Source organism: Brienomyrus brachyistius, chromosome 9 (assembly GCF_023856365.1).
Source record: "Brienomyrus brachyistius isolate T26 chromosome 9, BBRACH_0.4, whole genome shotgun sequence".
NCBI classification, from domain to species: Eukaryota; Metazoa; Chordata; class Actinopteri; order Osteoglossiformes; family Mormyridae; genus Brienomyrus; species Brienomyrus brachyistius.
In genome coordinates, this window is record NC_064541.1 from 20,111,468 (window position 1) to 20,124,042 (window position 12,575).

The window sequence follows — 12,575 nt, forward strand, 5'->3', positions numbered from 1 at the left end:
GTGCACAGACTTCCAACCTTTCACCAACCCATATTACAACAGCTTTCTAAAACGAGTCCTCTATCAGTCTGCGACTTTTGAGGTGAACAGCTTGTATTAGGCAGCTTCCAAAAACACATTTTAAACTACACACTTCATATTTTTCAATATTCATTATCAAAGTGTCTTTGGAAGTTGGTGACTGCCCACTTTTTTCCATATATAACCTCAACCATTTCAGGTCAAGGAAGTGGGGGGGGGGGGGGGGGGCACACCCTAGGCAAATTGCCAGTCTATCACATGCCACACACCGTCACACGCTACTCGCACTTCCGAGGCGCCCATTAGTCTATCTGTGGGAAAACGACGAGGACAAGCAAACTCCACACACACAGCGGAGATGGGATTTGAGATTCCTTTGAGGAATTAAAATGAATATATGCCCAGTATATTACATATTATTATGGTGTATAAGATTCTCACCTATGAGTTACTATTTCTCTTTATATATTGCAAAATTCCATGGTAAATAATACAGTATTTAAAATGTTCATTGACTAATTTCATTTACACTATGTTATGCGCATGGTCTAGCTAGAAATTCCAGGGCCCAAGCTTGGCGCATGGGGAGTCTTTTGTGGACTAGGATGCTAGATTTTGAGCCCCTGTAAAGTTCTGGGCCCCCTGAATTCTCCAGGGTGTCCATGCCTCTGCCACCCCCCTGGGAAAGTGAATATGAAGAATAAAACTCTGACACAAATCGATCAAATGTAATCATACAGATGTATTAAAATGACCATAAAAGGAGTGAATCGAAATCTCACGGATGAATACATATCAATTTGATGCAAGAGCAGTGACGGTTAATGTCTTCAGAGTTCATATACGGTCCTCGGCTTGTTCACACCTCTTATCTAAATATTAATTAGGATGGCGCCGCCTTCATATGTAGGTTAAGGGACATTAGGGGTTTTCACGATAAGACACGACAATACGGTAGGAACGTGACGTCAGAGGACAGAGAGATATATATATATAACAGCCTTGTCACTTAAAACAATTTCCCAATGATGTCAAAGATTGGAAAACGACACATCAGAGGCCAATAATTCGCTACCTACAACACGAGTTATCTGTCGGCATTTTCTGTAAGTTCTTAATTTTGTTATAGTGTTTGTTTTGCAGTAAAGCATTTTTTAGCACATGAACAGACGTTGCAGTATGTAAAATGTCAATATATCAAACACATTTCGCACTACTCGTATTACGGCGGATTTCTTATCCGCGTTACTAACTTTATTTTTTTCAGTTTATTCGAAGTTAGTTTGATACGTAGTAAGATACGCGCCTTTAAGTTTCATGGCATCATGTTTTTAAAAGTACAAAATGAAATTTGTGTCAGGAACAATTAATCACTGAACAAGTATTTAAATGAAAATAATTCTTGCTTTGAGAATGCCTTGTAAATTTTCCTTATAAACTCTTTGCTAAGCAAAGCAACTTATAATGTTAATTCCTAAATTTAACATATTTCCTCACTGCTGTTACGCGTCACGCCCATACAGACCTAGGCGGCACGTGCCCCCTCAGATATTTTAGAAGTTAGATTTTTTTTTATTGCATTGATAAGTAATTTGCAAATTGTAATTTGAAATTGTCATTTCTCAAACGCCTGCCTGCATCACACGTTTTCTCTATCGCTGTGCACTTTTAACACGCACTACAAGAGTTGCTGGTTTAATTTGAGTCGCGTACCCTTTGAGGCGGAGCGAGCGCAGCGCCTTTTTACTATCTGGACCAAACCCGGAATTGCCGACTTTGGTCGCCTGTTTAGCGTGAGATTTACAATTCGACAGTAGTTTACACACATGTATGTAAGAGTTGTATTACCTTGTAAATAGCCTGTAGGGTTTACAAACTGCGCACTCGCTTTTGATAGTACTAATTTTAGGTTTATAATGGAATAATATATATTTGCCGTAAAATATTGCGTGGGCGTGAGAGTCTGAAAGCGTGAGTGTCATTTCAGATGCGCGAGAGTTGGCAGCCATTAAATATTCTGGAAATTTCTACTTTGGAAGTATATCATACACGGAGAAATAGGAACATTTATTAGTATTTAATTATTATATCTACTGGAGCCTAAACGCAGTTCGAACACATTTTCAAATGCGTAATTTTCATTCACGTTAGCGGCAACCTTACATTAATGAATACCGAGAACTATATATGTTCTTAATTTTTTAGTAAAGTACTATATTTCTAAATTCCTTAGACATTCTTGTCCATTTAGGCTACGCTGTAGTTTGTGTGCCCCTCAAAAAAGGGATGCATAACGACCTTGTATGGGCCTTAGCAACGTACAACTTCAGCTAACGTAACCATCCAATATCTCTCTTTATTTGCCGACTACACCCCTGGCATAGTATGTTCAACTAACAAATACCTAATCAAACTATTTAACTAACTAATACATTAAATGAGCTGCCGGTGAAATGACAAGCAGGTGGAACGGCTGGGGGGCATGAATGTGAGAAGTACTTTGGGACCACAGTGGTATGCTCCTAGTCATCCAACAAGATGTCCGTTGCTTTTGGGAGAAAAGAAGAAATTCAAGTTACATTTTATTGCATTATTGTTTATTTGCACATATTCTTATGTGGAATCGTATTTCCTTGCTTACATACACTTACCACTTGGACATTTTCTTTGACTGCCTAAGACTTTTGCACAGTGTAGTAATAATGTACCTTGTGTAACTGCACCACTTTCCATGTGTCACAGTCATAACCCGTGGCAAAAAATACCTGTTTTAAATTACTTTCTCCAGAGGCAGGTCTAAGATCTGACCCTTCGGGGTTAATTATTAATGAATTATTTGCATATCTATGTTTCTTCTGTCAGTTGATTTCAAGAGTTTGATGACAAAGATTAAGGAAAAAACACCATAAGAAGAACGTTCCCGGAGAAGGTATTTTTTTTTAATTTGATAAAACAAAAAATATACAATGATCTGAAAATGTCAATATGTATATAATATTGTAATTCTATGGGGTATAATTACATCATACATTATATAGGGATAAGCATTTTGAAATTGACAGGAGCTGTGATTGACTGAGCATGTGTCTGTTGAAACACATGCTGATAACCCTGTTTAGTTTCTATGGATGCGGTGTACGAGAATTCGTATACCAACGATGCCTTCGTGGAAGACGAAAAACGCAGGGAGGCTGAGAAGAAGGACCCCCCACCTCCGGAGGAACAGACTCCCGTGGCAAATAGGAGAGGATTGTTTAGGTAAATGCAGACGGGTAATTTTCACGGACGCAGAGCAATTCCTGACAGTCACTCTCTGCTTTGTTTGAACAGAAGAGGAAATGATCAGGTCAAAAATGATCTCATTTATTAAAAAAGAATTTTGAGGTCAACAGTCAGAATAAACCTGTCTGTTACTCACAAAGAAATTCAAAGACAGGGTAATTTGCAGTCAGGGGTCAAAGCAAAATTTTCCTCATGGTGTCTCGCCATGGTCGTTTTTAAGTAACAGGCTATGATGCAAGCATAAGAATATAAATTGTATTGTGTCGTGGGTTAGCAGGCACAGGTGAAGGGAAAGGCTCAGGACACAGGGATGCAGGTGTGAGTACCAAGATTTTAATGAATAAGGCATGGAACAAGTGCAAGGTGTAACCCAGGACCAGGAGACCTGTGGCTCAAATCTGGGAACATGACTCAGGTTGACAAGACTTAGCCACTGGGAATGAAATCGAGAGTCTGACAGGGGAGCAGGCAAAGGGCGTACAAAATAACTGTGGCTAGTGGCAGCGGTGGCAGTCTGTATGGAGGTATTCTGTCAGCTCATGGATGCATGATTCTCAGATAAAGACTAGGGTCTGTATGGAGGTATTCTGTCAGCTCATGGATGTATGATTCTCAGATACAGACTAGGGTGTATATGGAGGTATTCTGTCAGCTCATGGATGTATGATTCTCAGATACAGACTAGGGTCTGTATGGAGGTATTCTGTCAGCTCATGGATGTATGATTCTCAGATACAGACTAGGGTCTGTATGGAGGTATTCTGTCAGCTCATGGATGTATGATTCTCAGATACAGACTAGGGTGTATATGGAGGTATTCTGTCAGCTCATGGATGTATGATTCTCAGATACAGACTAGGGTCTATATGGAGGTATTCTGTCAGCTCATGGATGTATGATTCTCAGATGCAGACTAGGGTCTGTATGGAGGTATTCTGTCAGCTCATGGATGTATGATTCTCAGATACAGACTAGGGTCTGTATGGAGGTATTCTGTCAGCTCATGGATGTATGATTCTCAGATGCAGACTAGGGTCTATATGGAGGTATTCTGTCAGCTCATGGATGTATGATTCTCAGATGCAGACTAGGGTCTATATGGAGGTATTCTGTCAGCTCATGGATGTATGATTCTCAGATGCAGACTAGGGTCTATATGGAGGTATTCTGTCAGGTCATGGATGTATGATTCTCAGATACAGACTAGGGTCTATATGGAGGTATTCTGTCAGCTCATGGATGTATGATTCTCAGATACAGACTAGGGTCTGTATGGAGGTATTCTGTCAGCTCATGTATGTATGATACTCAGATACAGACTAGGGTCTGTATGGAGGTATTCTGTCAGCTCATGGATGTATGATTCTCAGATGCAGACTAGGGTCTATATGGAGGTATTCTGTCAGGTCATGCTGGTCCAGAGACCCATCAGTCGCTTTATGCTGGTGTTCCCTTCACTTAGCCATCTGCCCATATACTGCATGTATAGGTGGAGAGGAATGAGGCCTGTTTCCTTCGTTGCTTTGTAACATTCTCCTCCTTTCTTCCTCTAGAAGAAAAAGAAAGGAACCAAAGGAACCAGTGAAGCTGGTTGGATTTTTCCAATTAGTAAGCAAACAATTCTGTGGGATTCCATGAAATTATGTGAAGCGGACTTTCCAAAAAAAAGAACCTGTGTAATATTATATTTTGTTTCCTACTTTGCCACAGTTCCGCTACGCCAAACCTCTTGATATTATTTTAATGATTGTGGGGTTACTCTGCGCCGCAGCCAATGGGGTCGCTCTGCCACTCATGTGTGTGGTGTTTGGCCAGATGACAGACAGCTTCGTCCAGAGCAGTCGACCCTTAAACCTTTCAGGTGGGAATTTATGGGAACCTGCCTGTAGCCCACAGCTCAGATGATGTATACTTGGGTCCAGGGCTGTCACTATCAATTATATTAATAATTGAGCAATCTATGAATTAATTTGATTACATAGAATTCATTATTCAAGTAAAGTAATGTTCCATGGACATCTTCTATTAGGATGTCCTTGCATTGAGTTCTGCAGCAGCATTTTCATTCACTTTTAATACGACATGCTACCACACAATCGAGACTTCCGGCTTTTATTCAGACCCGGATCTGCTTATGTCTCTCTTCATTCTGCCATATTGCAGAGTAAACAAGAAGGCAGATTGTGATCGATGCTTTTTAAAATTCGAGTTATTGTGACAACACTGCATGGATCAAGAATACTGATTCCAGAGTGAACCTAACATTTTTGTACGTGCCAGTCATGTACATGGAAAATACACCTGAAGGAATCTCTGCTTGAATGAGCATGCCATTGTTTTTATACTAAACGTGATGCCCTGTGTCTGTTGATCCTCTATCAGCCTTAGGGAATGTTACACCCAGTTATGCCAGCTCAGACAATTGTCCTACCATTCCTGGAGTAGATATTGAAACCATGATGGCCAAGTAAGTGTCCTTCATGAATCTTACTTGTACATTCACTGCTACTGTCAGGTGAAGGATCTTCACAGACGTAATATAAAACTTTGTTGCATATTCCATTCACAGTCGTGCCTATTACTTTGTGGGGATTGGAGTAGCAGTACTCATCCTTGGAACATCTCAAGTCACGCTTTTCCTGCTGGCAGCTACCAGACAGACAAAAAGGATCCGTGAGAGATACTTCCATTCAGTGATCCACCAGCAAATGGGATGGTTTGACACACATCAGATCGGAGTGCTAATTACCAGACTGACAGAGTGAGTATATCTGGATACTAGGCTGGTGGTATCTACAGTCAGTCCTGCTACAACACGTGATATCGCACTGCAAATCAGTTCAAATACCATTGATTTACTGGCACCCAAGTCCAATACAACACAGAATCGCATTTGTTTTTGTACAGCTTTCAGTTGGAGAGAAACAGCATTTCGTGAACTACAACTACAATATATGATCTTAGCAAGAAATACAATTTGAATGCAAAAACAGCTGTAAGTGAACGATAGTGACGTCCACTTTGTGAACAAATCATTCTTTTCAACCAGATCTTTTCAATGAACTGGTTGTATTGCACAGATCAGAGTCTTAGATTCTAAGAATATCTGACAAATTAACATATATAACCACGCAGCTGGTTTATTATTGTCAGTATAACATTTACTATTGTCCAATGCTATCATATTTAATTTTAATTTCATTGCCATTGTGCGTAACTTCTAAGGTTTGTGAGTCCCTTTCTCTAACGTACAGTACTGTACTGTATTTTTCCCATAGGAGATGTTTATTATGTATCTTATTAATGTATTATTATTAGTATTTATTATTTAAAATGCAAATAATTGCATTATTGGACAATGGTATCACTGTTTACATTATTTAATTCATTTTGTTAGGCGTAAGTTATAAAATTTCGGAGTGGATTCCTCTAACCCAGTTTTTCCCATTGGGTATTTGAATTTTAGTATGCAATTTTAGTATGTAATTTTAGTATGCAATTTTAGTGAACCTGAGGCTTTTCAGGAACCCATTATTCTCGTTGTAGCAGGACTGACCGTATTTGATAGAGAAATTGTAACGCAGTGAAAAATGTTGTTATGATTAACTGTTCAAAGGGGCAGAATAAAAGGGTTGATATAAAACAATGAATTGATTGTTTGGCTTTGAATTATCGATAATAGGTGATGTAGGACGATGTATGCATTTATATTTGACTATGTGTGAATATAGCATATAGTATATATATGTATGACTCCAGCTACCAGAGAAAAACTGAACACTGTTCCATTCCACTCGAACTAGTGTGGCGCTGAGGTATCACCCGCCGCATGGCTGCACTTGGGTTCTCATCCCTGAGGTGGTTCGTCATGTGGTGGGTGTGGCAGTGCCCTGTATCAGCGTGCGCTTCTTACCTCTACATGTCTGAATGCCACTGCTCTGTGTCTGTGTTCCTGCAGTGCTTAGACTTCCAGCAGATAGTTCATTTACCTCCCACAGTCCAAAGGCATACAGCTGGGCTACCCAGCATCTTTATATTGCCCATAGTATATTAGTGTGTGTGTGCGTGTGCCCAGCCAGGGTGTACTGCAGGAGTGCCCCCCAACCCTGACCAGCACATGTAGTTAGAACACAGATGGATGTTCAAGAACTGTTTGATTGTATTCACTTGTAAAAGTGTATTATTACTCTTTCCTTATACCCTAAACAATTAACTTTTTTTCTGAATAAATTGTATGGAATCATAGAACTAGATACAGTGTAATAATTTTCCTACTTTGGAATTCAGGATTCAGTTATTTATTGTCATTGTACAATGAGATTAGGATAGCTGCTCCCCACACAGGACAAGACAAGACACGCAGTATTTAACAATAAATACAATATACAAAACAGTGAATAAATAATGTATGTGAAAAGTACAAATGGATAGGTAGCATATGCAGGTGTTTTTCTATATTTTGCCATTTAAGTTTTTTTTTTTGCCATTTTATTTTCGTTTAGTGATATTAACACAATCAACGATGGGCTGGGAGACAAGATCTGTTTATTCGTGCAGCTTTTCTGCACATTCATTGCTGGCCTCATCATTGGGTTCGTCAATGGCTGGAAGCTGACCCTTGTCATCCTAGCAGTCAGTCCTCTTCTTGCCGGATCTGCTGCAGTCTGGTCCACGGTAAGAAGAACCAACCTTCTCATGATGATTGTCCAAAGAGGTTATATATTAAATATTAAGGAATGTAGGAAGGCAGACACTGAAGAACCTGTGTTCATCCCCTGTGGTCTCACAGTAACTTTGAGTAACACTATCGAGTGTCATGTGCTCTTTTCAGATCATCGCCACTTTGACGAGTAAGGAGCTGTCAGCATATGCCAAGGCTGGGGCAGTTGCTGAGGAAATTCTTGTGGCTATCAGGACAGTCGTGGCTTTCAATGGGCAGAAGAAAGCAGTGGAGAAGTATGTCTCACTCTCCAAAGCTACCGATGCCCCACTAGGAAATGTAAACATGTAAAAAATAAAATGTGTCCTCAACAGTAGCATTAAAGGTTTATTTATATTGTGTGAAATTCCATGGATGTAGGTTGGACCCCGTTAACTGTGTTACAGCTCCTGAACGTCATGTCCTCTGTTTCTGTGACTTTGCTCTGCTTAAATGGGTTACAGTCCGAGCACGATGCTGATGTGAGATTGCCATGGCAAAGAACAAAAAAGACCTGGCTTAGCTGCTACATTTCCAGATCAGACTATAGGGGAGTCAACCATGGTATCCTACTCTCATTTAGGTATGAATCTAATCTAGTGGAGGCAAGAAATTTTGGGGTGAAGAAGGCCATCACAACAAATGTGTCAATGGGACTGACTCAGTTCATTATATTCGGGACGTACGCCCTGGCCTTTTGGTATGGAACAAAGCTTTCAGTCGATGAACCTGAAAACTACTCCATCGGACGGGTTCTCACTGTAAGCCGTCATTTTATCAGTAATGATGTATCATAGTTGTGTGCAATGTACACATGCATGTATACTTTTTTTCCCCTGTATATCTTAAATTCTAAGAAATACACTGATTTCGTACTTTATTCGTGTATATGAATTTTAGTGCCTGTTTTGTATTTGGTATTCTAGTCTTATTGTGAATATTGAATTTCATGTGTTTTAATTATAATGTTCACCTTCATTTTCCAGGTGTTTTTTGCTGTGATGATCGGTGCATTTTCTCTGGGTCAGGGAACGCCAAACTTGGAGAGCGTAGCCAAGGCCCGCGGGGCGGCCTATGAGATCTACAAGACCATTGACCTGGTATCAATATTAGCCCGATGGTATCAATATTAGTCACTTTGGCTAATTAACAGGCAGTCTGTACTTTTTTGATGCAAACTGACCCTTTGTGTTCCAGCCGCGTCCGATTGACAGTAGCTCGAAGGAAGGCCACAAGCCAGAAACGGTGAAAGGAGACATAGAGTTCAAGAACATTAACTTCAGTTACCCGTCCAGGAAGGATGTGAAAGTAGGTGATGTAGGCCAAGTCAATTAAAGTTGTTTTATTTTCAACCCAGCCATGTGCAATAGAGAGCGAAACAAAATAACATTCTTCCTGAAGCCAAGGTGCAATGTTCGTGACAGGACACACGTTACAGAGTTTTGGAGTAATTGACTTACTGTAAAAAAATTCTGTTCATTTATCAATAAGGATGAAAGTATATGCTCCTTTCAGGGATTAGCAGTGGATCAGAATAAACAGGCGATGGTGGTGATGGTGATGATGATGGTGATGATGGTGGTGATGGTGATGATGATGGTGATGATGGTGGTGATGATGATGATGGTGATGATGATGGTGGTGATGATGGTGATGATGATGATGATGGTGATGATGATGGTGGTGATGATGATGGTGGTGATGATGATGATGATGGTGGTGATGGTGATGATGATGATGATGGTGATGATGATGGTGATGATCTCTTTGATTCCCCCACTAGATCCTGCAGGGTGTGAATCTGGTGGTCCCTCGTGGAAAGACCATTGCCCTAGTGGGAGCCAGTGGCTGTGGAAAGAGCACCACCATCCAGCTTCTGCAGCGCTTCTATGACCCAGATGCTGGAGAGGTGAGTTCTGCCTCATATGGAGAAGAAGCAGGATATTTCCTTTAATGACAATGTTCTCACACATTCGCCTTAGTTCTCACAGCGATTAATAACAGTGTCTCTCGGCGGCTGGACTGCAGATCACTCTGGACGGACATGACATCCGCACGCTCAATGTGAAATGGCTGAGGGAGAACATCGGCATCGTCAGCCAGGAGCCTGTGCTCTTCGCAACCACGATTGCTGAAAACATCCGCTACGGCTGGGAGAACGCCACGGACGAGGACATCGAGCGTGCCGTGAAGGAAGCCAACGCCTACGAGTTCATATCTAAACTCCCTGATGTAAGGTCACAGACTTGTTATTGGTTTTTTATTAGCAAACCTCATGATTTATTTCTGTGACGTTGAAAACTTATTTTTTTGTATTGTTTATACTGCATGGCTCATATGGCACCAGATGGTTTCCTGTTTTGATAGAACATGTGATGACAAAAGACATTTGCCACAGCTTTATACAATGGCCTGCTTGTGTTTCGACTCACAGAAGATGAACACGATGGTCGGGGAACGAGGGGCCCAGCTGAGTGGGGGGCAGAAGCAGAGGATCGCCATCGCCAGAGCCCTAGTGAAAAATCCCAAAATCCTGCTGCTGGATGAGGCCACCTCCGCTCTGGACACTCAGAGCGAGTCTATTGTGCAGGCTGCCCTAGATAAGGTAGGGCTGGGCAGGCCAGAGGCCAGACCTCTGGACAGAGAGTAGGGGGTATACCAGTAGGGTTTTGAGGCTATTGAAACATTGCGCTATTGAGCTATGATTAGAACTGGACCTCCCCATTTAGGCACCCATAATCGCATCCACAGTGGGGAATCTGGGTTCAATTGCCAGTGCGTTGCATTAGCTGTCTGTGACAAGGAATCCCAGACTGGCTCAGTTTCTTTTGGCTGCTATGGGAATAAATTGTCATGATAGGAGCCTACATGGAGCAGATAGAGCAGAAGGCCTTATCCCCTAGAGTTCAAAGGACTGGAAGCACAACATAAGACCAGTGACATCCCATATGATCAGATTATTAACAACTCTCTGGCAGGTGCAAATGGAGAAAAAAATATAAATACATTTATGTCTGAGTAACGATGCAAGCAAAAAGTAGCTAATTAGGTCAAAATCACATTATTTGTTAATGACCTAGACTGTCGTACAAAGGCACGGACCGGCCGGACGACGATAATCATCGCTCACCGCTTGTCGACTATCAAGACGGCCGACATCATCGCGGGCTTCAGAGACGGTGTGGTGACTGAGCAAGGAACCCACAGCCAGCTCATGGCCTTGAAGGGGGTCTATTACTCATTAGTCATGCAGCAGGTAGCTACCAAGATTCAAGCTCCATGTTATCATATAATAACATCAATGTTATCATATTCATGAAATAAATCACCGCAAACTACCAGCTGAAAATGCAGTTCAATATTACCATATCCTTGACTTGTTCCAAGAAATGTTGCGTAGCTTAGTCTCCTCCAAAATTCATATACTAACCTTAACTACTGCGGCCATTTTACAGAATTCAGGTAAAACAGAAGATAGAAGTGAGTCAAGTGAAGACGACTCGTGTGATGAGGACGTGGAGGAGGAGTCCTTTGAGGAGGACCCGGTCTATGCAGAAATTCTACACAATGATGTAGAAGAACAAAGCACATCCCAGAACGTCTCTCTGAGGCGTACAGGCAGCCTCCGGCGGAGATCTTCCAAGAAGAAGAAGAAGTTCCTCAAGAAACCTGCAGATAAGGAGAATAAGGTATACTTAATGTGAGTCAGGGTGTCTGGCTTATTCAGTGGAATCCTGCAAGATGAATCAAGGTATTTAATAACAGCAGCAAATCTAACACCCGCATTCAAAAAGCCGTAATGTTCCTAACAGAGTGGCTGTTTAATGTCAACAGCGAAGCTAACACCCACAACCAAAAAGCCGTAATGTTCCTAACAGAGTGGCTGCTTAATGTCAACAGCGAAGCTAACACCCACAACCAAAAAGCCGTAATGTTCCTAACAGAGTGGCTGCTAAGTCCTTAAACTGTAAAGCAGAAAACTTTTCAAATGCAGTATTTCATAAAATGATGGATAAATACACATAGTTTATTGCTGATTCAAAAGGTCATAGGTCACAGTACATTGACGGTGCCAGTTAAACCAGTGCTTCTCAAACTCGACCCTCGGGACCCACTGCCCTGCTTGTTTTCCAGCCATCCCTGCCCCACACACTGCTGATTGCCTGGATCAGGTGTGTTCAGTCAATCAGAAGCTGAAAGACAGCTGGGACTTGTGTGTGGGGCAGGGATAGCAGGAAAACAAGCAGGGCAGTGGGTCCCGAGGACCGACTGAGAAGCACTGGGTTAAAAGATGCCTAAAGAAGTGCTGACAGTTCTAGTATTAAAAACATGTTCAAATGAAGTATTGATCTTTTTCTCTCTCTATACAACACAGAACTTCATCTGTCCTTTTAAATGTGGATTTTTTTGTAGGAAGAGGAAGAGAAGCTCCCAGAAATTCCATTCAAACGAGTTTTAGCTTTGAATAAGCCGGAGTGGCCTTACTTGCTGATTGGGGTGCTTGCCAGTTTGGTGGGCGGGGCCGTCTATCCCTGCGTCGCTATTGTCTTTGCAAAAATAATTGGGGTGAGTA

The 12,575-nt window shown here is 41.4% G+C and overlaps 1 protein-coding gene across 8 annotated transcripts in view; it reads left to right on the top strand.

The window, feature by feature from the left end:
• Positions 1–977: 977 nt before the first annotated feature.
• The window catches only part of abcb5 (ATP-binding cassette, sub-family B (MDR/TAP), member 5), a 137,834-nt gene continuing 126,236 nt past the window's right edge, over positions 978–12,575 (top strand). For 7 of the 8 annotated variants that reach the window (XM_049025384.1, XM_049025381.1, XM_049025385.1 and 4 more), the window contains exons 1-18: positions 978–1,127; positions 2,884–2,950; positions 3,141–3,279; positions 4,857–4,911; positions 5,014–5,164; positions 5,686–5,770; positions 5,873–6,064; positions 7,806–7,977; positions 8,135–8,259; positions 8,586–8,763; positions 8,989–9,102; positions 9,200–9,310; positions 9,786–9,911; positions 10,031–10,234; positions 10,437–10,607; positions 11,097–11,258; positions 11,458–11,691; positions 12,416–12,568. In XM_049025384.1, the coding sequence (XP_048881341.1) occupies positions 3,146–3,279; positions 4,857–4,911; positions 5,014–5,164; positions 5,686–5,770; positions 5,873–6,064; positions 7,806–7,977; positions 8,135–8,259; positions 8,586–8,763; positions 8,989–9,102; positions 9,200–9,310; positions 9,786–9,911; positions 10,031–10,234; positions 10,437–10,607; positions 11,097–11,258; positions 11,458–11,691; positions 12,416–12,568 (2,367 nt within the window). In that variant the 5' untranslated portion in view covers positions 978–1,127; positions 2,884–2,950; positions 3,141–3,145. Of the gene's footprint in view, positions 1,128–2,883; positions 2,951–3,140; positions 3,280–4,856; positions 4,912–5,013; positions 5,165–5,685; positions 5,771–5,872; positions 6,065–7,805; positions 7,978–8,134; positions 8,260–8,585; positions 8,764–8,988; positions 9,103–9,199; positions 9,311–9,785; positions 9,912–10,030; positions 10,235–10,436; positions 10,608–11,082; positions 11,259–11,457; positions 11,692–12,415; positions 12,569–12,575 lie in introns of those variants that run through there. The other variant, XM_049025397.1, reaches the window with a different exon arrangement.